The sequence below is a fragment of the Anopheles gambiae genome, chromosome X, assembly GCF_943734735.2.
Source record: "Anopheles gambiae chromosome X, idAnoGambNW_F1_1, whole genome shotgun sequence".
NCBI classification, from domain to species: Eukaryota; Metazoa; Arthropoda; class Insecta; order Diptera; family Culicidae; genus Anopheles; species Anopheles gambiae.
In genome coordinates, this window is record NC_064600.1 from 23,501,000 (window position 1) to 23,523,406 (window position 22,407).

The following is a 22,407-nucleotide window of genomic DNA, read 5'->3' on the forward strand; positions in this document are numbered from 1 at the left end:
AGCGTTTACAGGTTTCCAAGATGGTGGCTGGTCCAAATCAGCGTTTTTCGACGACTCTTCTATTTCGCCCAGCTTCCCCTCCTCAGCCTCTGTTCGGATAAAATCCAAATGCTTGCCATGGCTAATAATTCGCTCCAAATTATTCCCAAACACACTGGCTATTTCGTATAATTTATCCGCTATATCCGGAATCGAACGCCTTGTCACTGCCTGCATCATTTCTTCTTCGTGCTGTACTCCAACAAACTCACACAAAGCTGCCTGTCTTTCCAAACGGAGCACCCAGTCCGCAAATGGTTCCTTGGATTTCATTTTCATTTCCCGAAACTTCAGACGTTCCTTTGATGAGTCGCATAAATCATTGAAATATTCATTTAGAGCCATAATCGTGTCCTTGTAAACATCCTGCGTTTTAGGAGCTAAGCTTCGTTGCTGCATTTCAATTATACTAAGCAGGTAGCTTCCCGCAAAAATTTTAAAGCCCGCAACTCTAGTTTCCGGATCCACTGGTGTTTTACATGCCACTATTCTCTCGAATTGGTCGCGAAAACGAATCCACTCGGCCTTACGCTTATTAGTGGAAATTGTCTCGTCGAACTGGCGCAATGGCCATGAGCCTGACAGCCACTCATTAGATCCTTTCGGTACTTCATCCACCGATTTGCCACTTTCCACAACATCACTTATTTTCCAGCCTTTGCTCATCGTTTCTGAATTCTTTTATATCCTTTTTTTCAGTAAAGACACTAATGAACAATTACTTTCTACCTCCACTCTTGCCAGCGATCAAACGAAGAATAACGGCTCAATATGAGAATGCACGCACACTATGGGATCAAGATCCCTGTCCCGATGTCATTTAGTTACCCACACCAATTACAATACTAGTACAACGCTCGCCCGATGTTTCTTACTTACGCTTCTTCTGGCACGCTCCACTCACACAAGCGTACCACCACGCGCCCGCGTTTTCTTTTACTTAGTCGCGCCATACAACCCAACTCATGCGAGCCAACATGCCTTCTCGCTTTTACATATGTGATTGTTTGTAGGCCGAACAAACACAGGGTGACCCGTTAACTAGGAAAAAATATGATCAATTTTCCTGTCTCGCTTAAGAGCTTTATCTTGCTTCTATGATTTCGTAGAGTCCGATGTATTATATATCAAACCTGTATTATAATTTTATTTTAAAATCAAATCATGGGCCGGACCCGACTTAGACTGTACAATATCTTTGGTCATGGGCAAAACCCGACTCATATGCCTTCCTGCCCGCAACTCGCTGATCTTGTACCACCCTGTATTGGTCATGGGCCGAACCCGACTCACACATATTATAAAACAAGATCTTTCACGTTTGTCATGGGCCGAACCCGACTCACACATACTCTCGTATTCACGCATACTCAGTCAGTACTACATTGTATTGGTCATGGGCCGAACCCGACTCACACATATACTAATTTCAATAAAATACGAGCTTCTTAGCTGGCCATGGGCCGAACCCGGCACAGACTTTTTACCGTAGTTCTCGCGCAGGTCATGAGCTAAACTCGACTCAGCCGACAAATTTGCTAACGTATTTCAATGTGGCCATAGGCTAAACCCGACTCACAAACAAACAAATAAAATGAACCGAAAAATTGCACCATCACACCACTCTCAATACACTTCTGATTATATCATGGCAGGATCGCCAATGTGATATCTTCTAATCCAACCACAAGCTTTCTCCTCCTGTACAGGGACGCACATCCAGCTTTATTCGTTGTCCGACACTGACTGACTCCCTCACACTCTCTTAGCTGTACTCTAGGATACCACAACTGGTTCATGTATGTAACTGTTCATTTATCATCGACATTCCATAATATTTGATGTTTGATTTGAATTTCAGCTTCATCGAGCATATATAAACCAAAATGGTTTGCATACAGAGCAATGCATTTTATGCATCATGTAAAGGAAACTGCATCAACAATGGACACCGTAAGTAAAAGTTACATCCGCATAACGAATAATCAAAATATTTCAAAATATTACATTCAAATGATTCTTTAATCGTATATCTACATCAGCTCTTTCGGACTATTCAAACTGCATAACTGTAAGTAATGGAAAACTAAGGTAACGGTCAGAGACTCGCCATATGCTTTTGTATGGGTATTGAAGTTTATAATGCCGCAAATACATCACGCGCGTTTCCCTGGGCACGTCCAAATGCGTATAACTGTTCCGTAGAGGTATCTCTGCGTTTCCGAGTTTTCGCGATCGAATGATATTCCATTTCTATGGATGGATCGTTATATGCGGGCGCGGAAACGCGCGTAATATATTTACGGCCTAACAGCATTTGCTAATTTGCCGCATCGCCGCTTGCAATTTTATTCCAAATGTTTCAAATAATATTAAATAATGATTATCCTTGTCAACAAACAACAATATCTCATATAAATACCCCAAACAAGTAGAAAATTGAGAAAACTAATTTCTTGCTACTTGCGGCGATTCTCTGACCATTACCTATCCACAAACCCATCGAATCGTCAATTCCGTATATGTTTGACAGGAGTTCGACAGATATCCTTCTGAAGATTGGCTAAAGCAGAGAAACGGTAATTTTCTCAATTTCTTGTTTATAGAATCAACATAAATATAGTGGAGCATCGTTTATCCAGGTACCTTTCATACGGTTGTCCGTGTATTTTTGCTATTTAGAAATGACAGCTCAATACAAAATTGGCATCCTTTGCAAGGTATATGTTTTGAAAAAATTAAAAAAAAACATACTCTTATCATCCGAACCCGAATAAACAGCGTTGCACTGTATTTAGTTGTAGTAGATAGTGTAGAAAATGTGAATGATTAACTTTTGTTTTCGTATTTTTTAACAGTAGTCTTGATAAATCCATCTTCAAAATATTGTACTCCACTTATGTAGTAGTTCATTTTTTATTCCGTTTATATTCAACTGTCAATATGTACATGCATTACTCTAATTCAAACATTTATACATAATCATCTAAACTAACAAAATGAAAACATAGTTCTTTCATGATTAAACAGATAGTTTGCAAATTGCATCCTCATATCATTGAGTTCGTTTGAAGGTTAATCTAGTTAGGGGTGGTGCTGAATTTGTTTCGGAGCGCAAAGATCCGTTAATTGTCCCGCCATTATTTTGTGCATCTGTTCCTTGTGCGAGGTATAAGTCTCCCGAATGACTAGCTCGAATAAAATTGTGCAAATATACAGTAGCGAGAACTATTTCCTTTACATGTGTTGGTTCCAAAGGTACACATTTATCTAGAACTCGAAATCGGCTGTTATGAATGCCAAAAGTGTTTTCCACGATTGCCCTAGATCTTGAGTGGCACACATTGAAGTTTCGTTGGATTGGACAGCTGGGAGGAGTGCCACTGAAGGGTCGTAAACAATATTTGCTTAAAGCAAATGCTTTGTCTCCAAGTAGAACATAAGGCATTTTTTTCACATAAGGCGTACTTAAAATTTGAGGCTCGGGGAGATTCAAAATATTATTTTCGAATTGGGGATATATAGCACTTTTTTTAAAAACACCACCGTCAGATATACGACCTTGACATCCTACATCTGCATATAAAAAATTGTAATTAGCATCTACAATTGCTAATAGCACAATACTGTGAAAACCCTTGTAGTTATAGTATTCACTTCCACTGTTACGTGGCTTTCTTATTTCTATGTGTTCTATGTGTGTTAAATTCATCAGAAATTTGCATCCTTTCTTCCGGTGTAGATGGAATCTAAAAATTAAATTTCATCATTAATAGTTAAATTGTGATAGAAACCATAACTATACCTATGTTTTCATTAAATATAACTATATTTGAAACAATTAAAACTATCATCACTTTTCTTTTGATTATATTTCAGATGGGAAGGAACTGGCCATCATCATCATCATCATCAAACCCTTTTACATCACACCAAGAGACTTCAGACATAGAAATACCTATATTTCTGGATCCAAATTCTCCAATAGACGTCAGGGCTACTATTACGCCAGATAATTTAGAACAAACTGCTGAATTGGGGGTTTTACCAAATACTCCAATACAAAACACACAACACCCAGTTATGTCGGAGTCGTCGACAAGAATATCGATCAGTAATATACTAAACAACCAACCATCCATACAACAGTTAACGCAGGAAGCTCGGACACAATCATCTACTCCACCATCTTCGGTTTCACAAACATCCCGATTGCAGCCTTCCGAACCATCAAACCGTCGAAATCGACGACCTGCGCAAGTAAGAAACGGTAGAAGAAGACAAATGGCTGAATTCCTTGAAAATGATGCAGAATTGGTACAATTGCTAAGGAATCTGACCAATCAAACATCGCAGATAACAGATCCAGAAGCGGTTGAAATGTCTACTGCATTTTTACAAATGATGAAGAGAGTTCCAGCCGAAAGAAGACAAAATACTTTTGGGAAGGTCCAGGAAGTATTTGCAAATACATACAACCATGACGAAGACGTATTGAAGTATGGAAGGGTGCTGTGCAACTTGCTACAGTTGATGGACTCTTCAAACAGAAAAGAAACTTTCAACCAACTTCTAAGAATTATAAATGATCGTTTAGGTGAATATTAAGTTTGATGAATTAAACTTAGAATTAATTCATAATTTAGAATTAAAAATTAAATATAAATAAAATTGAACTTTGCAGTAACACTATGTTGCTTAACACATGCTTACCTGAACAAATTCGCTGAGTGCAGTTATAATGGCCTTACATACTTGATGAATAATACGACCAATTGATCTAACAGACACATGAAATAAAATTATGAACTTGCTACTTGCTATGAACTGTGCTGATTTTTATTTTATTTCTTACCTGGAACAAATAATGAAGACTTGCAAAGCTATCACCTGTCGCAAGGTATCTTAAAGTTATTAAGAGCCTTTCTTTAGGAGTAATAGCCAATCTCATATTTGTATCCTGTATACGAATTATGGGTTCGGTCCATGAAAGCAGAAGGTCGAAGTCTTGCTTCGTCATTCTTAGCAAGTTTAGTGTTGCAAAATTGGATTCCTCCTCCATTAAAGTGTTCAATAATCTGACTCCTGCTTCGTTTCTTTGAACCATTGTAGGCCTCATCCACCAGCGCCTAATGGATCAAAGTATACGTCGGCGACGCATTATGGTCATAGTCAACAATCTTGCCAAAATTCCAGACCATTGCGGTGTATGCATTATTGCTATGATCTGCGTTTCATCCCTATAAAGATATATTCGTAAAATTATACTCGCCATAACGTTGTATTTATATTAGACTTACATTTTTACCGTTTACTTATTGCGCTGTTGTATTGAAAATGTCTTCAAAGATCCTTGGTTACCCCGCGACGCGAAATCGCGTCACGCGTTTGCTTAACCTTTGCTTAACGATTGCTTAAAGGAAGACGGCGGTTAAGCAAGCGCGCGACATGATTTTGAGTGTCTATGAGTGCCCAGCTCCCCTTTCCCCGCTTTTTCGTTCGTTTCCTACCCCGGACCACCCGCTCCTAGCCCCAAATGCAAAATAAAACACTCCATCGTTTCAAAAAAGGGATATATTTTAACATTTAACGTAACAATAAGCAATTTACAACGCATTATAATAATAATCTTCACTTCATCGACTAATTTGTCACTCTTTTGGGGGCCTTTTTCCTTCTGTACCGGCACTTCTTCGTATGATGATTTCCTCCGTGTGTTCATGAAATATTTTACACCATAGTTGAATGGCACAGCGTAGAATAAATGCATTTATTGGTAATGCAGTGAAGCTAGAATAAATAACCCAAACAAATTAGGAAATAAACACAATCGGGAAAGACATTTTCCAACATACCATGGTGCTGTTGATTGCTAGATGTTGAGCAATTTCGAGGATCCTTTTTCCGTCTTGTTATTCACATCACGCTTAGAATTTGCGACACACCTGTTAAAAAATACTTAATGGGACATTATATTACAATTAAACTTACATGAGCTAACTATTTTGCCTTGTAAAGACAACTTTTTCGGCCAACAGATTTCCTTTGCTCGCCATGGCTGCTGCAAACACCAACAATGATGGAACTGTCAAACGCGCTAACATTGCTTTGAGACAGGTCGGTCAATGATTGTGACAGCAGCCATAATGTCAATATTATTGATGGTGTATGTGTGTTATATTTCTTTTTAAAGCCTAAAACTATTTGGGCATTGTCCTCATTATTTTAAAATAAAATTAAATCAGAAATAAATATATGTTCTAAATTATAACTTTACGGCGAAATAATTTAACAATCTCTAAGAAAATATTCACTTGAATTATTTTTATTCTCACTATGACAAAAGGTTGACTGTTTTTCATGCAAAACCTTTTCCATTCAATGTTGAAGATTCAAACGTGAATGCACTTGTTTATGTACGCCGAAACAGATTGTGGACTGCTTAAATTTTACGATTACAATACGCTTAGTTAAACGATTATTTAGTACACAAAAGTAAGTAGTTACCACAAATTTTTGAAATATTTCCATTTAATATTTTGGTAATGTTACAGTCAAGAACAAAATGGCGAACAATCCTGGAGAAAACATTTTGCAGGAGTTGCAGCTTATCAAATCTGCTACACAAGGAGGTGCCCAGACAACAGAAAAAGATGTCGAGCAATTCTTAAAAAACAAAATTAGTAATGCAAAAAGTGCAAGCTTAACAAGAGGAATAACTAAAAGCGTAGTGCATAAAGCGCACAAGCGAAACAAAAAACAAACGAACTAGTAAAGTTATTTTAGTATTGTTGACTATTACTTTGTTAGGAACATATTAGTTTTATAAGAGATGGAATAGACCTGGGCTCTATAATTAATGTTTAGTTAAATATACGTGAACTATTAAAATATGTTCGTTCGTTTACTTTTACAGTTGGTACCCATAAGCTCTTTTCTATTTTGAGTTCGATGCGGTGCCGCAAAAACCAAAGTTATTTATTTAACTGAAATTTTAAATTAATAAAAATCATGTCATTTATTAAAGTTAAAATCACGATTAGTAAATAAATAAACTACTTGTTTTTTGTTGAATAATTTTTAATAAACTATTTTACATATTATGCGTTCCAAAACGTGTGTAACAAAGGAAATAAAGCTATTGAATTTGGCTGGGGTGTTGTCCTTACAGGCATTTGCAATAAAGACCGCGATGGTTTAAAAATTGGAACAAGCTTACATAGCACAGATGTACAGGGGACCTCTACCCTTATTGTAGAAACATTAAGCTTAACTTTGTAGATACAAATTTCAGTCGATGATAAATGTATATCTGTTATCACATTGTCCTCATCAGACACTACATTAAAAAGTTCCTCACATGATTCGATTAAATCGCCAACAATTATAAAGGAATCACAAGCATCTTTCTTTGCTTTTACAAATTTAATAAAGTTCCTTTCTTCAGTTAAAAACCATTGGTTCTGGAACTGTGTGTGAAGGGAAAAATCCTCGGTAATAAAGAAACGGCTGTTTGGTCTAAGTCTCGGGTGTATAAGTTTAACGATGTTTTTGGCTTTTACTACTTGACTGCGTTCGGTTAGACGACCAGCTACTTGTTCAACTATATTAGTGCCTGATTTTACGTCTTGCTTAATAAATCTTAAATTATTTTCATAATCGTATGCGGAATATAAATCCAGAGGCCCAAGCTTTTCAACTTCATGAGCAACATGCTGAAGGTTATGAACATTGCTGGTTATGTTAGAACGTCCATAATATTTCCCAAAGTGTCTAAAGAATTCGTCCAACATTATTTTTGCCAGAGACCAATATTGTTGATGGGCCCTTGAAGAAAATATAGTTATCGCAGAAAATAACATCAAAAAATGGTTAAATGAACCTTCATATTGATAAAAATCTTCTAGTATAACTACGCTTAAATAATGGAAGAAGATACGGTATTCAGTAGCTTTCCATTGCGCAATTTCATCAAGGGACCGAATTCTACGAGGTATATCATAGGGAAGCCTAATTTTGATTATATAGGCAGATACTACTTCCTTCTGACGAGGATAAATATGGCCTAATAGTTCGAAAACGTTGTTCAAAAACCCTACTAGTATTTTTTGGAATATTCCCTCATCCAATAAATGCAACCTGTCGGACACTGGCATTCCTTCGACCATATCAAAGTCATCGATGGCTTCCAAAGGACTGCACCATTCTTTATGATGAGCTTTGTCATCTCTTTGCCTAAATCCAACGTTCGTGCGTGGAGGTGCATCGATGGAAGCTAAAATAATTTTTTTTTATTAGGTCCAACCTGAATTGTTGTCCCAACACATGTGCATTTCAAGCATCCATGTCTTGCATTGAAATTCATTGTAGCTGCAAATATACGGATGAAAAAGTTGGTGAAACATATGGTATGGAAGCTATAATTACTTCCATAGTAAAATCATAAACATACCTTTCAAAGTGGCCCGCATCGGCGAATCTGCAATAAAAGCCCGAAGAAACATTGGCACCAACTTATGCTTAAACTGAAGGTCTCTTTTTTGGAGATCGTTTATTTCCTTCACCAAAGGATTCAAAAATTCTCCAATACTATGGGGTTTCTTCGGGCCTCCATAAGTTCCAATGACAAATGGTGGAACTTTTGGTAATTCGACCACCCTTATTTGTATTGGCCAAAGCTGTTTACGGGAACTTCTAAACAGTGGAAGCCCGTCGATAGAAACATCGATGGTAAATATGTCCGGTTCAGGATCAATATCTCTGTAATATACACACATCGAATGAGAAATTTCATTTAGTACCAATATGTTTAAAAAATACTTACTCAAAATATTTAAGAAGCACTTTTTCTATGCCACGGTACCATAATTTACCCCCATTAATTGGTGTAATTTCTGATTTAATATCGGCTTCAGTTTTTAGCAAAGTTCTTTTTGTTTTAGGGACTTTAGCTTTAAAGAACTTCCTTAATAGGGACGTCACACGAAGCGTAAACTTTGGCGTAAATTTGGAATTTGATCAAAACATCTGTCAAAAAGTTTACGCTTCGTGTGACGGCGTTTTTGGTCGGTCAATAGCGCTGATGCGTAAACTTGCTGTCAAATCGTTGTTACCGGCGGATTGTTGATGTGGATGCCATTGTGTGTTGTGTTGATATTTTATAAAAACGTCGAAGAAAGTTTAATATAATAAAATGGACTCACTACTAATGAACAAATCGTGGCTCTCTGCAGTTGAAAAAGTGTTAGAGGCTTCTGAAGCTAGGGAAGCCGGTCGCCGGCCAGCAAATCGCCGTTGCTATTGGGTTCAACCGTTGTTTATGGAGCGCCGGCAAATTGGAAACGATGTGCTAAAGCATGTATCTGCCGAACGTACAGGTGCGATGCTGCTGAAATTCCTTCGCATGAATAGGCAAGATTTCGACTTTTTGGTGGGGCTTGTTCGTCCTATGATCGAGCGCATGGATACAAACATGCGGGAAGCGATTACTACCCAGGAAAGGGTATTAATCGCGTTGCGTTATATGGCAACTGGCGAAACGTTTACAGGCCTGCAGTATATGTTTCGTGTAAGTGAAGTTCAGCATTGCTAGAGCAAGAAATATTAAATGATCCTTATTACAGGTGTCTCGTCCATGCATTGCCCAAATAGTAATGGAAGTGTGTAAATGCATTCGAGAGGCTCTACGTGCCTATGTTAAGGTAAGACCAGGAGTATTATGATTGTTTACTTAACTCATTTTTTTTATTCAGGAGGGACGGCTTTGCCGTATTGCTTAATAGTTAACTCATTAATATTACTACATTTTATTCATGTTTTTGTAGTTGATGATATATTTAAAATTTTAACTTACTTACTTACTTATCCGGTGCTACAACCACTTTGCGGCCTTGGCCTGCCTCAGGACTGTCCGAAACCTCTCACAGTCTCGCGCCTTTCGTTTGCCAGTCCGTTATCCCGGGATTATATAACATTATAACCGGGATTATAACAATTCACAAAATTTATTTCTCCTACATTTCTTCACTGGCCCGAGCAGCCATCACCGATTCTTCTTCTTCAAGCAGGAGTCGCAAAATTTTGGAGGTTACCCGATCCTGCTCCTGAGGGGTAAACCTCCGCAAAAAATCAGCCACCATACGGCCGAACGTGTTCTCTCTGCTATTTGCGGCAGCAAGAGTCTCCTCCATCAGCCGGTTGACGCTTTTTATGAGGACCTCGTCCAGCTCATTATCCCGCTTTCTTTTCCTTGGGTTGACCGGGGTGGAATTTGAGGGACCAGGAAGTGATGAGGAGGGACCAGGGAGTGATGAGGAGGGACCAGGGAGTGATGAGGAGGGACCAGGGAGTATTGAGGAGGGACCAGGGAGTGATAAGGAGGGACCAGGGAGCGATGAGGAGGGACCAGGAAGTGATGAGGAGGGACCAGGGAGTGATGAGGAGGGACCAGGGACAGGGATGGAAGGCTCATATTCATGATCGAAATGGATGATTTCAACATCATCCATTCCGACCAGGAAATAATCATCTTCCGGGGAAGATTGAAATTGGAGTGGGGATGGGAGTGAGGTTGGAAGTGGGGCTGGAAATGGGGCTGGAAGTGGGGCTGGAAGTGGGGCTGGAAGTGGGGCTGGAGGCTGTGGAACAGTTATCTGAAAAAAAAATTAAAAAAAAAGATTGAATAGTTCTGTTAGAAAAACATAACTTTTCACCTATGAATACTATAATATCACTACAAAATGAAAAGAATATATTGATTATTTGATGATATTTAAGACAAGTTTTCTTCCTTTTTAATTACAGACGCCGTGTTCGCGACATGAATGGCTCGATATTTCTGAGCAATTTGAACGACGCTGGAACTTTCCACATGCAATTGGTGCCATCGACGGCAAACATGTCCGTATTCGAAAACCCAATCACGGCGGCTCTGAATATTTTAATTACAAGGGTTTTAATAGCATTGTGTTAATGGTTGTAGTTGATGCTAACTACAATTTCCTGTGTGCTGATGCTGGAGGCAAAGGAGGCATTTCTGACGGTGGAATTTTTAAAAACACTCGATTATATCACAAATTCGAGAACAAACAGTTGAATATTCCGGAGCCGAAGCCATTGCGTGTGCCGTATGCAATAGACGTTCCGTATTTTATACTCGGCGATCAGGCGTTTGCATTTACGGATTATTGTATCCGTCCATTTCCTGGGACACATGCATCGGGCAGCATTGAACGCGTGTTCAATTATCGTCATTCTCGTGGCCGTACGGTTGCCGAAAATGCTTTAGGCCACATATCCAATCGGTTCTGGATATACCAAACCCCAATTCAACTTCAACCAGAAAAAGCTACTGAAGTTGTACTAACTACAATTTATTTGCATAATTTTCTCTGCAAAAGATCGTCAAGAACTTTGTATGCTCCTACAACGGCATTTGATAGAGTTGTTGACGGGAGGCTTGTGGCAGGTGATTGGAGGAGTAATGACACGTTGGCTCCTTTAGAGTATTTTTCATCCCGGCCTTCTAATACACTGAGAGATATACGTATTCACATGGCCAAGGACTTCGTGAACAACAATCGTTTAAGATAATAAAACAAGAAACAAAACAGATAATTATCCCCATTTAGTCTTGGAAAGAAATGAATTTGTTTTTCTTTGTTTCCCTTCTTCATCAGATACAGTATCGGACATTAAGATAGGACCCTTTTTTTCAATGCACCATGCACTTGTTTTGCCACGTTACTTGTGTTTGTGTGTATGTATGTGTGTATGTGAGTGTGTGTATGTGTGTGTGTGTGTGCATGTGTGTGTGTGTATGTGTGTGTGTGTGTGCATGTGTGTGTGTGTGTAGTAGTAGAAAGAGAGTGTGCTTTTAATGTGTATTTGCAAGTGCGCGGGTTTGTGTTTGAAAAACGTAGCTTGCCATGATGTCATATTGCGTTGAAATTATTCTTATTATGTGTGTTATCATGTGAAACATTGTGCGTTTACACTTGGATAAAAACTTAAGTTTGCATCGACAGCAGCGCTTGTTCCTCGGACGAAAACGCAGGTGTGCTGTTTCATGAATGTGAATGCGACACCGGTGCGAAATGGACACGCGCACAATAGCAATGAACTCGGCATTCCCTCACAGGTGTTTCTCCAGTGCACGCCATTGAAAGGCCTTCGTGCATCTCTGCGTTGCACGTTGTGTGGGAATGGTAAACTTTGTGCGTGCATTGAGCTGGCGCGCAGTTTTTCTTTTCAATGGGCGTTTTGTTTCATGAGCGCGGCAGTATTCTTTTCTCGATTTTGAAGGGAAGACGCTTACTCGCGTACTCGTTGATACTTTTTATCCATGCGATTTTTTCGCTGCTCCAAAACGATGTAATTCATCGCGTATAGAAGTAGAACGCAGGCTGAGCACGGGATCAGCCGTGTCCAAGTTTTTAACCAGCGCGTTCTTGACGGTCCAAGCAAGCAATGTTAGTAACAATGGGTCGAGGTAAACGTTGTACCGATAATCAGCGCCATATGTAAAAGCGAATGGCTGCTGCTGGCATTAAGCGCAAAAGGATCGAGTTCGTAATGGAACGATCGCGCACTTTTGTGGCTAACGCGCTTCAGACAACCGAAACGTGCTTAGACAACTGAAACGCGCTTGGACAACCGAAACGCGCAAGTCAACCGGACGTCCTCAGAAGACCACGGCGAAAGAAGACCGTAACATTGCTAATATATCGAAAACACACTGATCGCGAGGGCGGTGGTCCTGCTTATCACACCAAAAACCTAACCCAAAACACAAAAAAACTACTTACAAATCTATCCGAAACGACCTACTTGTGAAACAAACACACACATCAATACACATTCAAACATACATCCACACACACACACACATGCACACACACATACACACACACACACACACACATACACACACACACACACACACACACACACACACACACACACACACACACACACACACACACACACACACACACACACACACACACACACACACACACACACACACACACACACACACACACACACACACACACACATACATACACACACACACACACACACACACACACACTCACACATACACACACACACACACACACACACACACACACACACATACACACACACACACAAACACAAACACATACAAACCACACATAAACTTGGCCCAACGGGTGCACGGTGCGTTAAAAAACCAATGCCCTATCTTTCTGTCCGATACTGTACTGGTCATGTTGCGTTTTCTATCTGAAGGGGTTAAAGATCGAAAAAACTTGAGTTCTTTTAAAATGGTTTGTTTCATAACTACTACTCGCTTTTAGTGATTATGTAGGACAACTTACAGTATTCAAGAATCAACGGCGATTAGATCTCCACTCCGCGTGTCACTGTTGCCAGTATTTCTGTTGCGCTGCATGTTAGGTCACAAATACAGCATGAGCATCTCTGCGTTACCGCGGTAGCGCGTTCGAATGACATTTCATTTCTATGGCTGGATTGTTAGGCCGAAAATACACGGACCGGAATTTCGCGGCCGCGGAATTCCGCCTGCGTATAACAGATGTATAACAATCAAACTGTCACTTTTCCGCGCCGGCTATCCCGGTTGCTGTTTCGCAAAGATACCCACATGCAGTATTTCTGCGGTTTCGCGGCAGGAAAATTCCGTTGTCATTGCGTTATTGTGTACCGTTTGAAAAGGTAAACATTGTGCACTTCGAATTCTGTTGCCTTAAATTTGAGCACATCAAGACGGAAAATGGGTAAATATTGCATTTCAAAATATAATTACAGGATAAAGAATTTTGTGTTTAATTTCTAGATATCAAACCAGCAATGAAAAAACGAAAGAAGGTATGTTAAAGGATGATATTATGATGGGGGTTTCGAGAGCCGAAAAAGGGTCCGGGTTTCAGTGACCGCCAGTATTGGTCGACGTCGCAGTGTTCAGGCAGGAACGTAGAAGTGAATCCTGATAAATGCGCAGTGTCTTATAACACACAGGAACGAAGCGCGCGCGCCATGTTTATGACCATACAAAGTAGTCAACTGCATCCAGCAACTAGTCAACTGCATCTAGCAACTAGCAACTAGTAGGAAGACGTATAATTGGTTTGCGCGGAAGTTATTGACTTAGTGCGTTACGTTTGCACCAGGAGAAAAACTTAGCCAGGATGGCTTTTAGTCGAAGATGGCTCTTTCTAGCTGACAGATTTGAAAAAATTGCTGTGGCAGCTCGTTTCGCTTTTTTAGAGGCAAGCAATGTGCGGTCACCCCACGGAGGTTCGCGATGGGGCTGTTTAATAGGAGCAGATTTCCGCAACGCGGTTCTCATGAAATCTGTGAAAATGTTCGTAGCATGGTCGAATGTATAGTTTGACGATTGAAATGATTGATCAAAGGAGAAAATTAGTCTCTAGACTTCAGTAAGGTCAGTGCGTGAGTAATTGAACCTTATTTTCGCAGCAGTGGTATTGGCAGTAGCTGGAGCTCGCTGGCACGTATAGGTCAAGAAGTTGTTGTGAGTTACCGTAATTGTTAAGCTGGCAAAGCGCATTCTGGTGCAGTCCATAAACGAATTGTATACTAATGATTTATGTTGTGCTAGCAATTTGCTGCCAATTAACGGCAAGAGCTGGATTTGTTTAACCAGGTCTCAGCGAAACAGAACAATGACTCTCCTGAAAAAAAACCCTTTATCGAAACGGCTCTGTCGGTGCGTATGATCCGACAAATATTCTCACAAAAATGTTCTCTTTCCAGACGATCTACATGAGTGATGAGGTTGTGCTTGCGTTTATCGATTGTGTTTTTCGGCATGAGGCGGTCTGGAACCGGCAACATCCAGAGTACAAAAATATTCATCATAGAAATGATGAGTGGAACGACATCGCAGCAGAAATGGACCAACCAATCGATGAACTTAAAGAGAAGTGGGCATCGCTCCAATCCATTTACCGGAAGTACCGCTCAAAATTGAACCGGAGCATGGTAACTGGATCTGGTATGTATATTTTAAGTGAAAGTAATAACAATATGTTTATGATGGACATTTCATATCTTATTTTCAGGAGCTGATGAAATTGATCACCCACGGTGGTTCGCTTTTGCTGCGATGTCGTTCTTAGACGCAACGACTGATTGTGGAAATACCGTTAACACCGTAAGTTAAAATTATGAACAAGGAAAAAAGGTTTTTGGATATGGTTTGAGTTATATTTTTATTTTACATATTAAAAAACATGTTAAAAGGCAATCACTCTTTTATAGCCAATTAGTAGTATCTCTTTATTCAAATTCAATTGTATGATTATTAAAAATTTCATTATAAAAATTAATTGTTGAATTCAATTTTCTTGTAAATAGTTTGCAATATGCATCCGAATTTGCAACATATTCAAATTAGGCCGCGACCTGTTTGTTTCGAGTGCACGCATGTTATTTATTTCCTCTTCTTCATTGGAAAGAAATTGACGGTTATCCTGACACCGTACATCCTCATCTCTTCTTATGAAATTATGTAAATAAATAGAAGCCAAGATAACTTTTTTCGCATTTTCCTGACGCAGTTCGATAGGCTTTCTTAACACTCGAAACCTTCCACAGAGTATCCCGAAAGCCATTTCTACAGACCGCCTGGCAGTTGAATGACGAAGATTAAAATTACGCTCTACCGATCCTCTTTCCGTGAAGCCACTGAATGGCCTAAGGCAGTATTTTGTTAGAGGAAAGGCTTTGTCGCCTAAAAGCATATAGGGGACGAGGATGCGAGATGTTTGGTACAATGGTGCAGGGCTTGGTATTCCCAATTCATTTCTTTCAAGCTTTTTGTGAAGCATTGAGTTTTTAAAAACCCCTCCATCAGATATTCGACCTTTTGCGCCAATGTCTGCATACATAAAATTACAGTTGGCATCAACTACACCCAGCAGAACGATGCTAAAATGCCTTCTGTAATTAAAATAGTCGGTTCCACTATGTGGAGGAGACTTTATCATAACGTGTTTTCCATCAATTGCTCCGATTGCATGTGGAAAATTCCATTTGTCTTGAAAGCCTTGCGCGATTCGTTTCCATTCGTCGGAGCATGTGGGTAACTGCGAAAAGAAAAAAAGAGAAATAAAACAAGAATGTAATCCCAATCAGAAAGTGTCAATCAATATTTAAACTAAAGTATCTTTTTGTTTAGCTTTCTCATTTGGAAATAGAGGTGTTGGACGAGGCCCTCACACCTTCTCCAGGACCGTCGTGTGTGCCGTCACCGCAGCCTGGACCGTCGCGTGTGCCATCTCCGCGACCTGGACTATCGCGAGTGCCGTCTCCGCGACCTCAACCATCGCGAATGCCGTCTCCGCGATCAGGACCGTCGCGTGTGCCATCACCTCGACCTGGACCCTCGCGTGTGCCGTCACCGCAACGTGGACGGTCACATTATGCCACACCGCCTCGTCCATCTACTCCGCCAAATGTAGCGTCAAGGCGGTTTAAAAGGCGTTGGCAAGAGGTTAATCTTGCATACAATGAGGAGGTGGTTGCAGCTTTGCGGACGGTGGGTGATGCCTCAATCGAACTGGCCAGCCAGCTCAAAAACCCAACCGATACAGTGGATGGTCAGCTATCCGGGATTGCCCACATCATTCGAGATTGGCCGCTCGAAAACCGGATGCGATGCCTAATGCGCATACGCATGGTGGTCCAAGAGGAGGAACAGGAGTATTTCCAGGAAAATTTCGGATACCAGGTGAGGCGGTAGAATAGGTAAGAAGAGAAGTCGTGGTTTTCAAACCCGTTCTTTAAGTTAGCAATCGTTATTTGTACATAGCTAGTTATCAGCGACTTTGGCATGTAAACTAATAAATTTTCTTTTCTTTTACAGTTTATGTAAAGCGGCGCTTTCTCCAGACGTGAATTAACATGTTTTAAGTTTAAGTAAAGTTAAATGCATTCAATGCAAAGACATGAATTATATATTATTATATGAAATATACTATGAATTATTGAATTTAAATTCCAATATTTTCATCATAGTTAGTTCACAGACTTAGACTTTTATGCATGCAAGAAACTATCCAGCGTCTACATTAGACCATTAACTTACAAGTAACTCATATACCGAGCAGTTTGCTCATATACGGAATTCCCTTTCTTTGCACTGACCTTGGCTACCGCTTACAGCATCCATCTTTAAAGCCGCCACGTTCCTAATTCGTAATCAGCGTTCTCATACACAAACCCCTTAACAATTTCAAAATATTGACTTATATTTGTTATAAGCACTCGATTAATTATCTTTTTATCAACTGATTCCAACGTCTTCAAGATCTACCCATCCCACAGTTAGTTTCGCTGCAGAAATATACTTGTAAAACAACAGATCAACATGATGATTTTTCTTTGGGTCTTACCTTTACCTGCTCTCGAAGGACTTCCACAAGACAGTCACACACTTGCGGTACAAATTGACCGATTGCCTGTGCTGAAATCTAAAACAAATTTGAATTAAATAACAAACAAAGACAAAGTATATTTTGGAGAATAAACAAAATTCCGACATACCCGGAAGGCGTATTCAAGGGTTTTGTATGAGTCTCCTGTAGCCAAATACCGCAAGGTAATTATAAGCTTGTCTTTGGCTGACAAACTTAAACGCATATTCGTATCCATTCTTTGAATCTTTGGACCGATTTGCTTAAGAAGGTAATCGAAATCGTTTCTAGACAATCTCATAAAATTAATTATGGTATTATCCAATTCTTCTTCCAAAATAGACGCTAGCAACCGACTCGCTTGCTCATCCCTTTCGCGAAGCATTGGGCGCATCCATTCTCTAGCTGGCGGAGCTTGCTGAAGCGACATCGTATGCAAACGAATGAAATTTGCCCACGCACTTGTCCATCGTAATGCAGCTGCTCTTTTTGCACGAAACATTGTTAGCTTATGATAATTCGGAAGTGAGTTGAGAGTAAATTAGGTTCGACTCGAGTAACAGCGTTGCTCAATATTTGTAAACAAACGTCCAGGTCGGGTCAAATTTCTGTAGGTTATTGATTGTCAAATTGCAGTTATTGACATAACTGTCCTACAGGAATTCCGCGGCCGCGAAATTCCGGTCCGTGTATTTTCGGCCTTATACGCGTTTCCGCGGGCGCGAAAACGCAAGTCGTATATTAGCGGCCTTAGATAACATAATTGCTCGTTGCATTACTACAAATGGTATGGAGTAGTGGCGGGGTAGTTCTAGCCAAACTCGCTGCACCCATTTTTCGGATTTGAATCCATTTACCATTCATTCACTTACGCGTTTGAACCAGAACAGCTTCGTGTTGCTATGGCATCGACCCTTTAGATGCGCGTCGTCCCGCATATAACGTTTGTGATATTATCTTTGAGCAAGTTATGTTTTAGCAATACATTTATATTGATTTTTGTTATACGAACTATATAGTTCGATTGTCGTGGTAATGGTTTATTATTATATTCATCCCTGACAATTCAAAAACCTTGATAATTATATGATATGTGGTTTTCGTTTAACTTGTTTTATATATGTAACCTATAATTTGAGTCATCAGTAATGTTCTTGCGTACAGGAGTTATCAAAGTTTATTTTATGTTATAGCCTAAACTAGAGCATGTGCTCTTTCCACCACCTCACTGTATTTAAAACGAATAAATGATAAACTATAAATTAAAATTAGTAAATTATTAGTATATTAGACCTCTGTTAGTTCCGATCTACCTCTAATGGACTCGATTATTAAACCTTTTTTGATTTATCCATACCAGGATATTCATTTTGCATAAAGAAGGCTCTGGCCGTACGAAACCTGATCCTTTATACGTTCATCATTTCAATGAAGCTCTCTATCAGCTATTCGGAAAAGCTTTTACTGCTATAATCATTTGCTCAACTGTTTCACATTAATTAGGTGCTAAATTTTTTCTATTTTCTTTCACACAAAGCTATTAAAATGTTTTATATTGCAAAACTCAATAATGCTTGAGATAGACATTAATTTTAATTTACCGTAAGTTCCGTGTTTAACATGAAAATTAAAACGTAAATATATATTTGGTTCGTCACTGTATGCGAAATGACATGGCTTCTGTCAATAGCAAAGTGAATGAAAGGGAGGTGAGCTTATCGAAAGATTTAGGTCGCCATGACGATTGTCAAATTTGACACTATATAACCGGTATTGTTTACCTTTTCTTCCTGTGCATAACATCGTCGCACAATCAGTTTTATTTCTTCAACAGGCATTGTATGGATTGTTTAATTATTTCAGTATTCTAATGTAAGTCCCTCATCAATGTAATTCCTTATCTTCATGGAATAGTTACTGATTTGTATTATTTTCAGATATTGGAAACAATTCATTACGGAATTCGGATATGATGTTACGTGCTTACGTTACAGTAGAACGTGCTGCTTTGTGAACCCTAAAGAGATTGGCCCCTGCTGCCGTTTCATCGTTGGCGACTCCATTGGCCAGGCTTCACACCACCCGCTGCAGCCGCACATCAAGGGAGGAAGTCATTCTCCCTCCCTTAAGCGCATCACCTTCTGCATCGGCCTCGGCGTATATGGTCCCGACTGCATCGCATCACGATGACGGTGCATTCCACCTCGGCTGCAGAAAGGAAGTCCCGCATCAAAGGCGATGAAATATTCCGGCTCATATGCAGCACAGAAGCTTGACTGTAATCTTACGAGCTTGATGATACTTGAAGTTCTTCATTTGCTACATTTCTATATAACTCATTTTTGGTATTTTTTCCAGGCCAACAATTGCAACTAAACAGCTTAGGCAACGTAAATATTAGCGAAATCTAACACTGGAGCATTAGAACCGAATAAGATAGCCTAACCAAACTCTTAGAATGCTACGATACCAGATGACGGTTGAAATTACATACGTTATTTGTTGAAAAAACAAGTGCATCGGTACATGCTAGCGCTACTCAAAAGAATCATCAGAAGCAAAATAGTATGCTCACAAGCATGACTGTTACAAATATACTCAACATCTTTTTTTCTGAATCGGTCGCCGTGCCAATCGTTTAACACGTTCAGCCCGATGGCAGGTCCCAGGGCCTGCCAGTTAACTTTCCCGCATGCCGGTGGCAGGCCCTGGAGCCTGCTATTGGTATTTTGCTAGGGAAACAAACAACATTGCGAACAACTTCATTTATTTCATTTATATGTTCTAGTCGGAATAGTTAGTCTCTAAATGAATATTATCATTAGAGTCAACCTGGTTAATTTCACCGTTTATAATACATCATGATATTATTTAAAAAATGTGCTTATTCACTAATATATACATTTATAATTTATACATAATCAAAAGTTATAAGTAAATTTATGTAATTCATATTTCTGTCTGTTTTATACATCCGTTAAACGAAGCAACTAATTTGTAATTTTTCGCATTTTTTTCGCAGTTTTGGAATGTGATGGTGCTTTTCGTTTGTTATTAGCCCTTTTTTCATTCGCTTTTTCATATTAAGAAATATGATACGTATATTTATGCGATGTTTAGCAAATTGTTGTAGAACTATTAGCGGTAACTCGGGGAATTCTTTTTGAAGTCGCTTAACTAATCTTTTTGATATGTAACGTTTTTTGTTAAAATTCCCATTTGGGTGCAATTTTTGGAAGATTTTCTCTATTTTGTATCCTTGTTTCAAAAAAGCTTCTGAAGGAACAAACAAACCAGCAACCGACAAATGCTTTACAAATGAAGGTGGATGGCTATACGAATGGTCGCTAGTCAAATTCAGACTAAGATTACCCAAATTTAAATGCGGAAACTTTTCAAAGCATTGACGCCCAATATAACCCATAATATACTCGAGTCCATCGCTGTCTTGTTCAGGAAGCTCGATAGCGGAACTACTGACGGAGCTTAACATTTCACTGCTTCTTGAACTCAGGGTATCGGCTTGTATGCTGTGTTTAACTGGGGGTTGATTTAAGGCCGAGGTAATGATTGATGCTGAAATTATATCACCGTCATTAGCCTGTTCAGAACCTTCATTTTCAATCTCAATCGATGTCCGAATTTGCGATGAGATATATTCATCTGTACAAGAAAATGTAGATGGCTCCAAGTCTGTTTGATTTTTAAGCAACGTAGGTGATTTTCCTAATATAATCATCTTAATACGATGAATGCAGCTCATTGGTGAGGGATGATCATATACCCCTCCTATCTGCCTTAGCTGTGAGAAAAAATTCTCCAGTACATCTTGATTGAGCTAAATTAAAAAGGATGATAGATCAATATGAATATATGATGTTTTTTATGTCATTAATTACCTTGTGAGTGGATATGAAGGAAATGTTGTGTCTTTTATGAAGATCATCATAAAGCATTTTAAGAGACGTTATCTGCATCAGCAACGACTTTTGAAAAATTTGCAAGCTATGCTTACCAATCACGGTCATATTTGAAACTAATTCGTACATTTCATCTAATGCTTTTATCTGATCGTCGCTTGCTGTATAAGATTTTTTATAGTCTAATTTGGCGAAAGGACTATAGGAGTTCGATATGCTGAACCATAAGTCAACTTTTTCTATGAAATTCGCCAAGTCCGTAGCTTCAGCATTATTTTTAAAATAACGACGCAAGGAAATAGCAGTAGTATGTGAGAGCAGCTGAGCGGCACGTCGAACATTCTGACGCTCTTGTGGCGTCATAACTAAATGAGTTTTACTCAACTTATATAAAGGTGTAATCTCTGTTTCATTTCTAGTGGCTATCATGTCAAAAAGTAGGTCTGCCTTTATATGTTTTCCGTTGTACGTAAATCCACTATCCAAAAACCAATTCCTTAGTAGCTTTAATAAATGAGGTGCATCAGGGATTACGTACACGTTATTTAAAGTTGTGGGATGTTGGAAATACGGCCTTTCGTAGTCTTGAGCTCCCAGTTCTTTCCAGCAACTTACATTTGTAGAGCAGTTGTCACTGATGATAGCTACAACGTTAATATTTATTTCACTTAGTTTTTCAAGTATCTTCAAGAGTATTTCTTTTGTCATTTTCTTATCAAATCCTATGTACACAGGTTGTTTCCATTTGTTACACAGTCCTCGAGCCATCACGACCTGCAAATAGTTATGTGGTCCAATTATCTCATCCGATGCTTTGTCCAGTTCAATTATTTTGTTAACTTTCATTTCATCGAAAGACAGAGCACAAAGGCGATCTTTTTCAGTAAAAGTGCTGGTTAAATTGCTTATTAATTTAAGAACGTCATCCAAAATTCCTTCCTTTACAACGAGGTTCTTTGTGTATCGTTTTAAAGTTGCGTCTGCAGGTAAAGGAAACTTTC

The 22,407-nt window shown here is 39.2% G+C and overlaps 1 protein-coding gene and 4 long non-coding RNA genes across 5 annotated transcripts; 2 read left to right on the forward strand and 3 right to left on the reverse strand.

The window, feature by feature from the left end:
• Positions 1 to 1,727: 1,727 nt before the first annotated feature.
• LOC133393058 (uncharacterized) lies at positions 1,728 to 4,021 on the forward strand. The gene is made up of 4 exons (XR_009765980.1): positions 1,728 to 1,838; positions 1,901 to 1,992; positions 2,082 to 2,618; positions 3,919 to 4,021. It is a non-coding gene; the product is annotated as an uncharacterized LOC133393058 (long non-coding RNA).
• A 1,574-nt stretch (positions 4,022 to 5,595) lies between these two features.
• On the reverse strand, positions 5,596 to 6,026 carry LOC133393052 (uncharacterized). Its single transcript, XR_009765975.1, has 2 exons — positions 5,895 to 6,026; positions 5,596 to 5,829 (listed from the first exon to the last, which is right to left on the reverse strand). It is a non-coding gene; the product is annotated as an uncharacterized LOC133393052 (long non-coding RNA).
• Positions 6,027 to 7,761: 1,735 nt separating this feature from the next.
• On the reverse strand, positions 7,762 to 9,008 carry LOC133393053 (uncharacterized). The gene is made up of 3 exons (XR_009765976.1): positions 8,864 to 9,008; positions 8,492 to 8,799; positions 7,762 to 8,409 (listed from the first exon to the last, which is right to left on the reverse strand). It is a non-coding gene; the product is annotated as an uncharacterized LOC133393053 (long non-coding RNA).
• Positions 9,001 to 11,655, forward strand: LOC133393048 (putative nuclease HARBI1). The gene is made up of 3 exons (XM_061656219.1): positions 9,001 to 9,607; positions 9,663 to 9,740; positions 10,843 to 11,655. The coding sequence occupies exons 1-3, from the start codon at positions 9,233 to 9,235 to the stop codon at positions 11,629 to 11,631; spliced, it is 1,242 nt and encodes a 413-aa protein (XP_061512203.1). The 5' UTR covers positions 9,001 to 9,232; the 3' UTR covers positions 11,632 to 11,655.
• A 4,413-nt stretch (positions 11,656 to 16,068) lies between these two features.
• On the reverse strand, positions 16,069 to 17,989 carry LOC133393838 (uncharacterized). Its single transcript, XR_009766427.1, has 3 exons — positions 17,617 to 17,989; positions 17,466 to 17,543; positions 16,069 to 16,157 (listed from the first exon to the last, which is right to left on the reverse strand). It is a non-coding gene; the product is annotated as an uncharacterized LOC133393838 (long non-coding RNA).
• Between the last annotated feature and the right edge of the window lie 4,418 nt (positions 17,990 to 22,407).

Coding starts and splice junctions, on each gene's coding strand:
- LOC133393048 (XM_061656219.1), top strand. CDS start 9,233: ATGGACTCACTACTAATGAACAAATCGTGGCTCTCTGCAGTTGAAAAA. Junction 9,608..9,662: donor GCCTGCAGTATATGTTTCGT/GTAAGTGAAGTT, acceptor TCCTTATTACAG/GTGTCTCGTCCATGCATTGC. Junction 9,741..10,842: donor CTCTACGTGCCTATGTTAAG/GTAAGACCAGGA, acceptor TTTTAATTACAG/ACGCCGTGTTCGCGACATGA.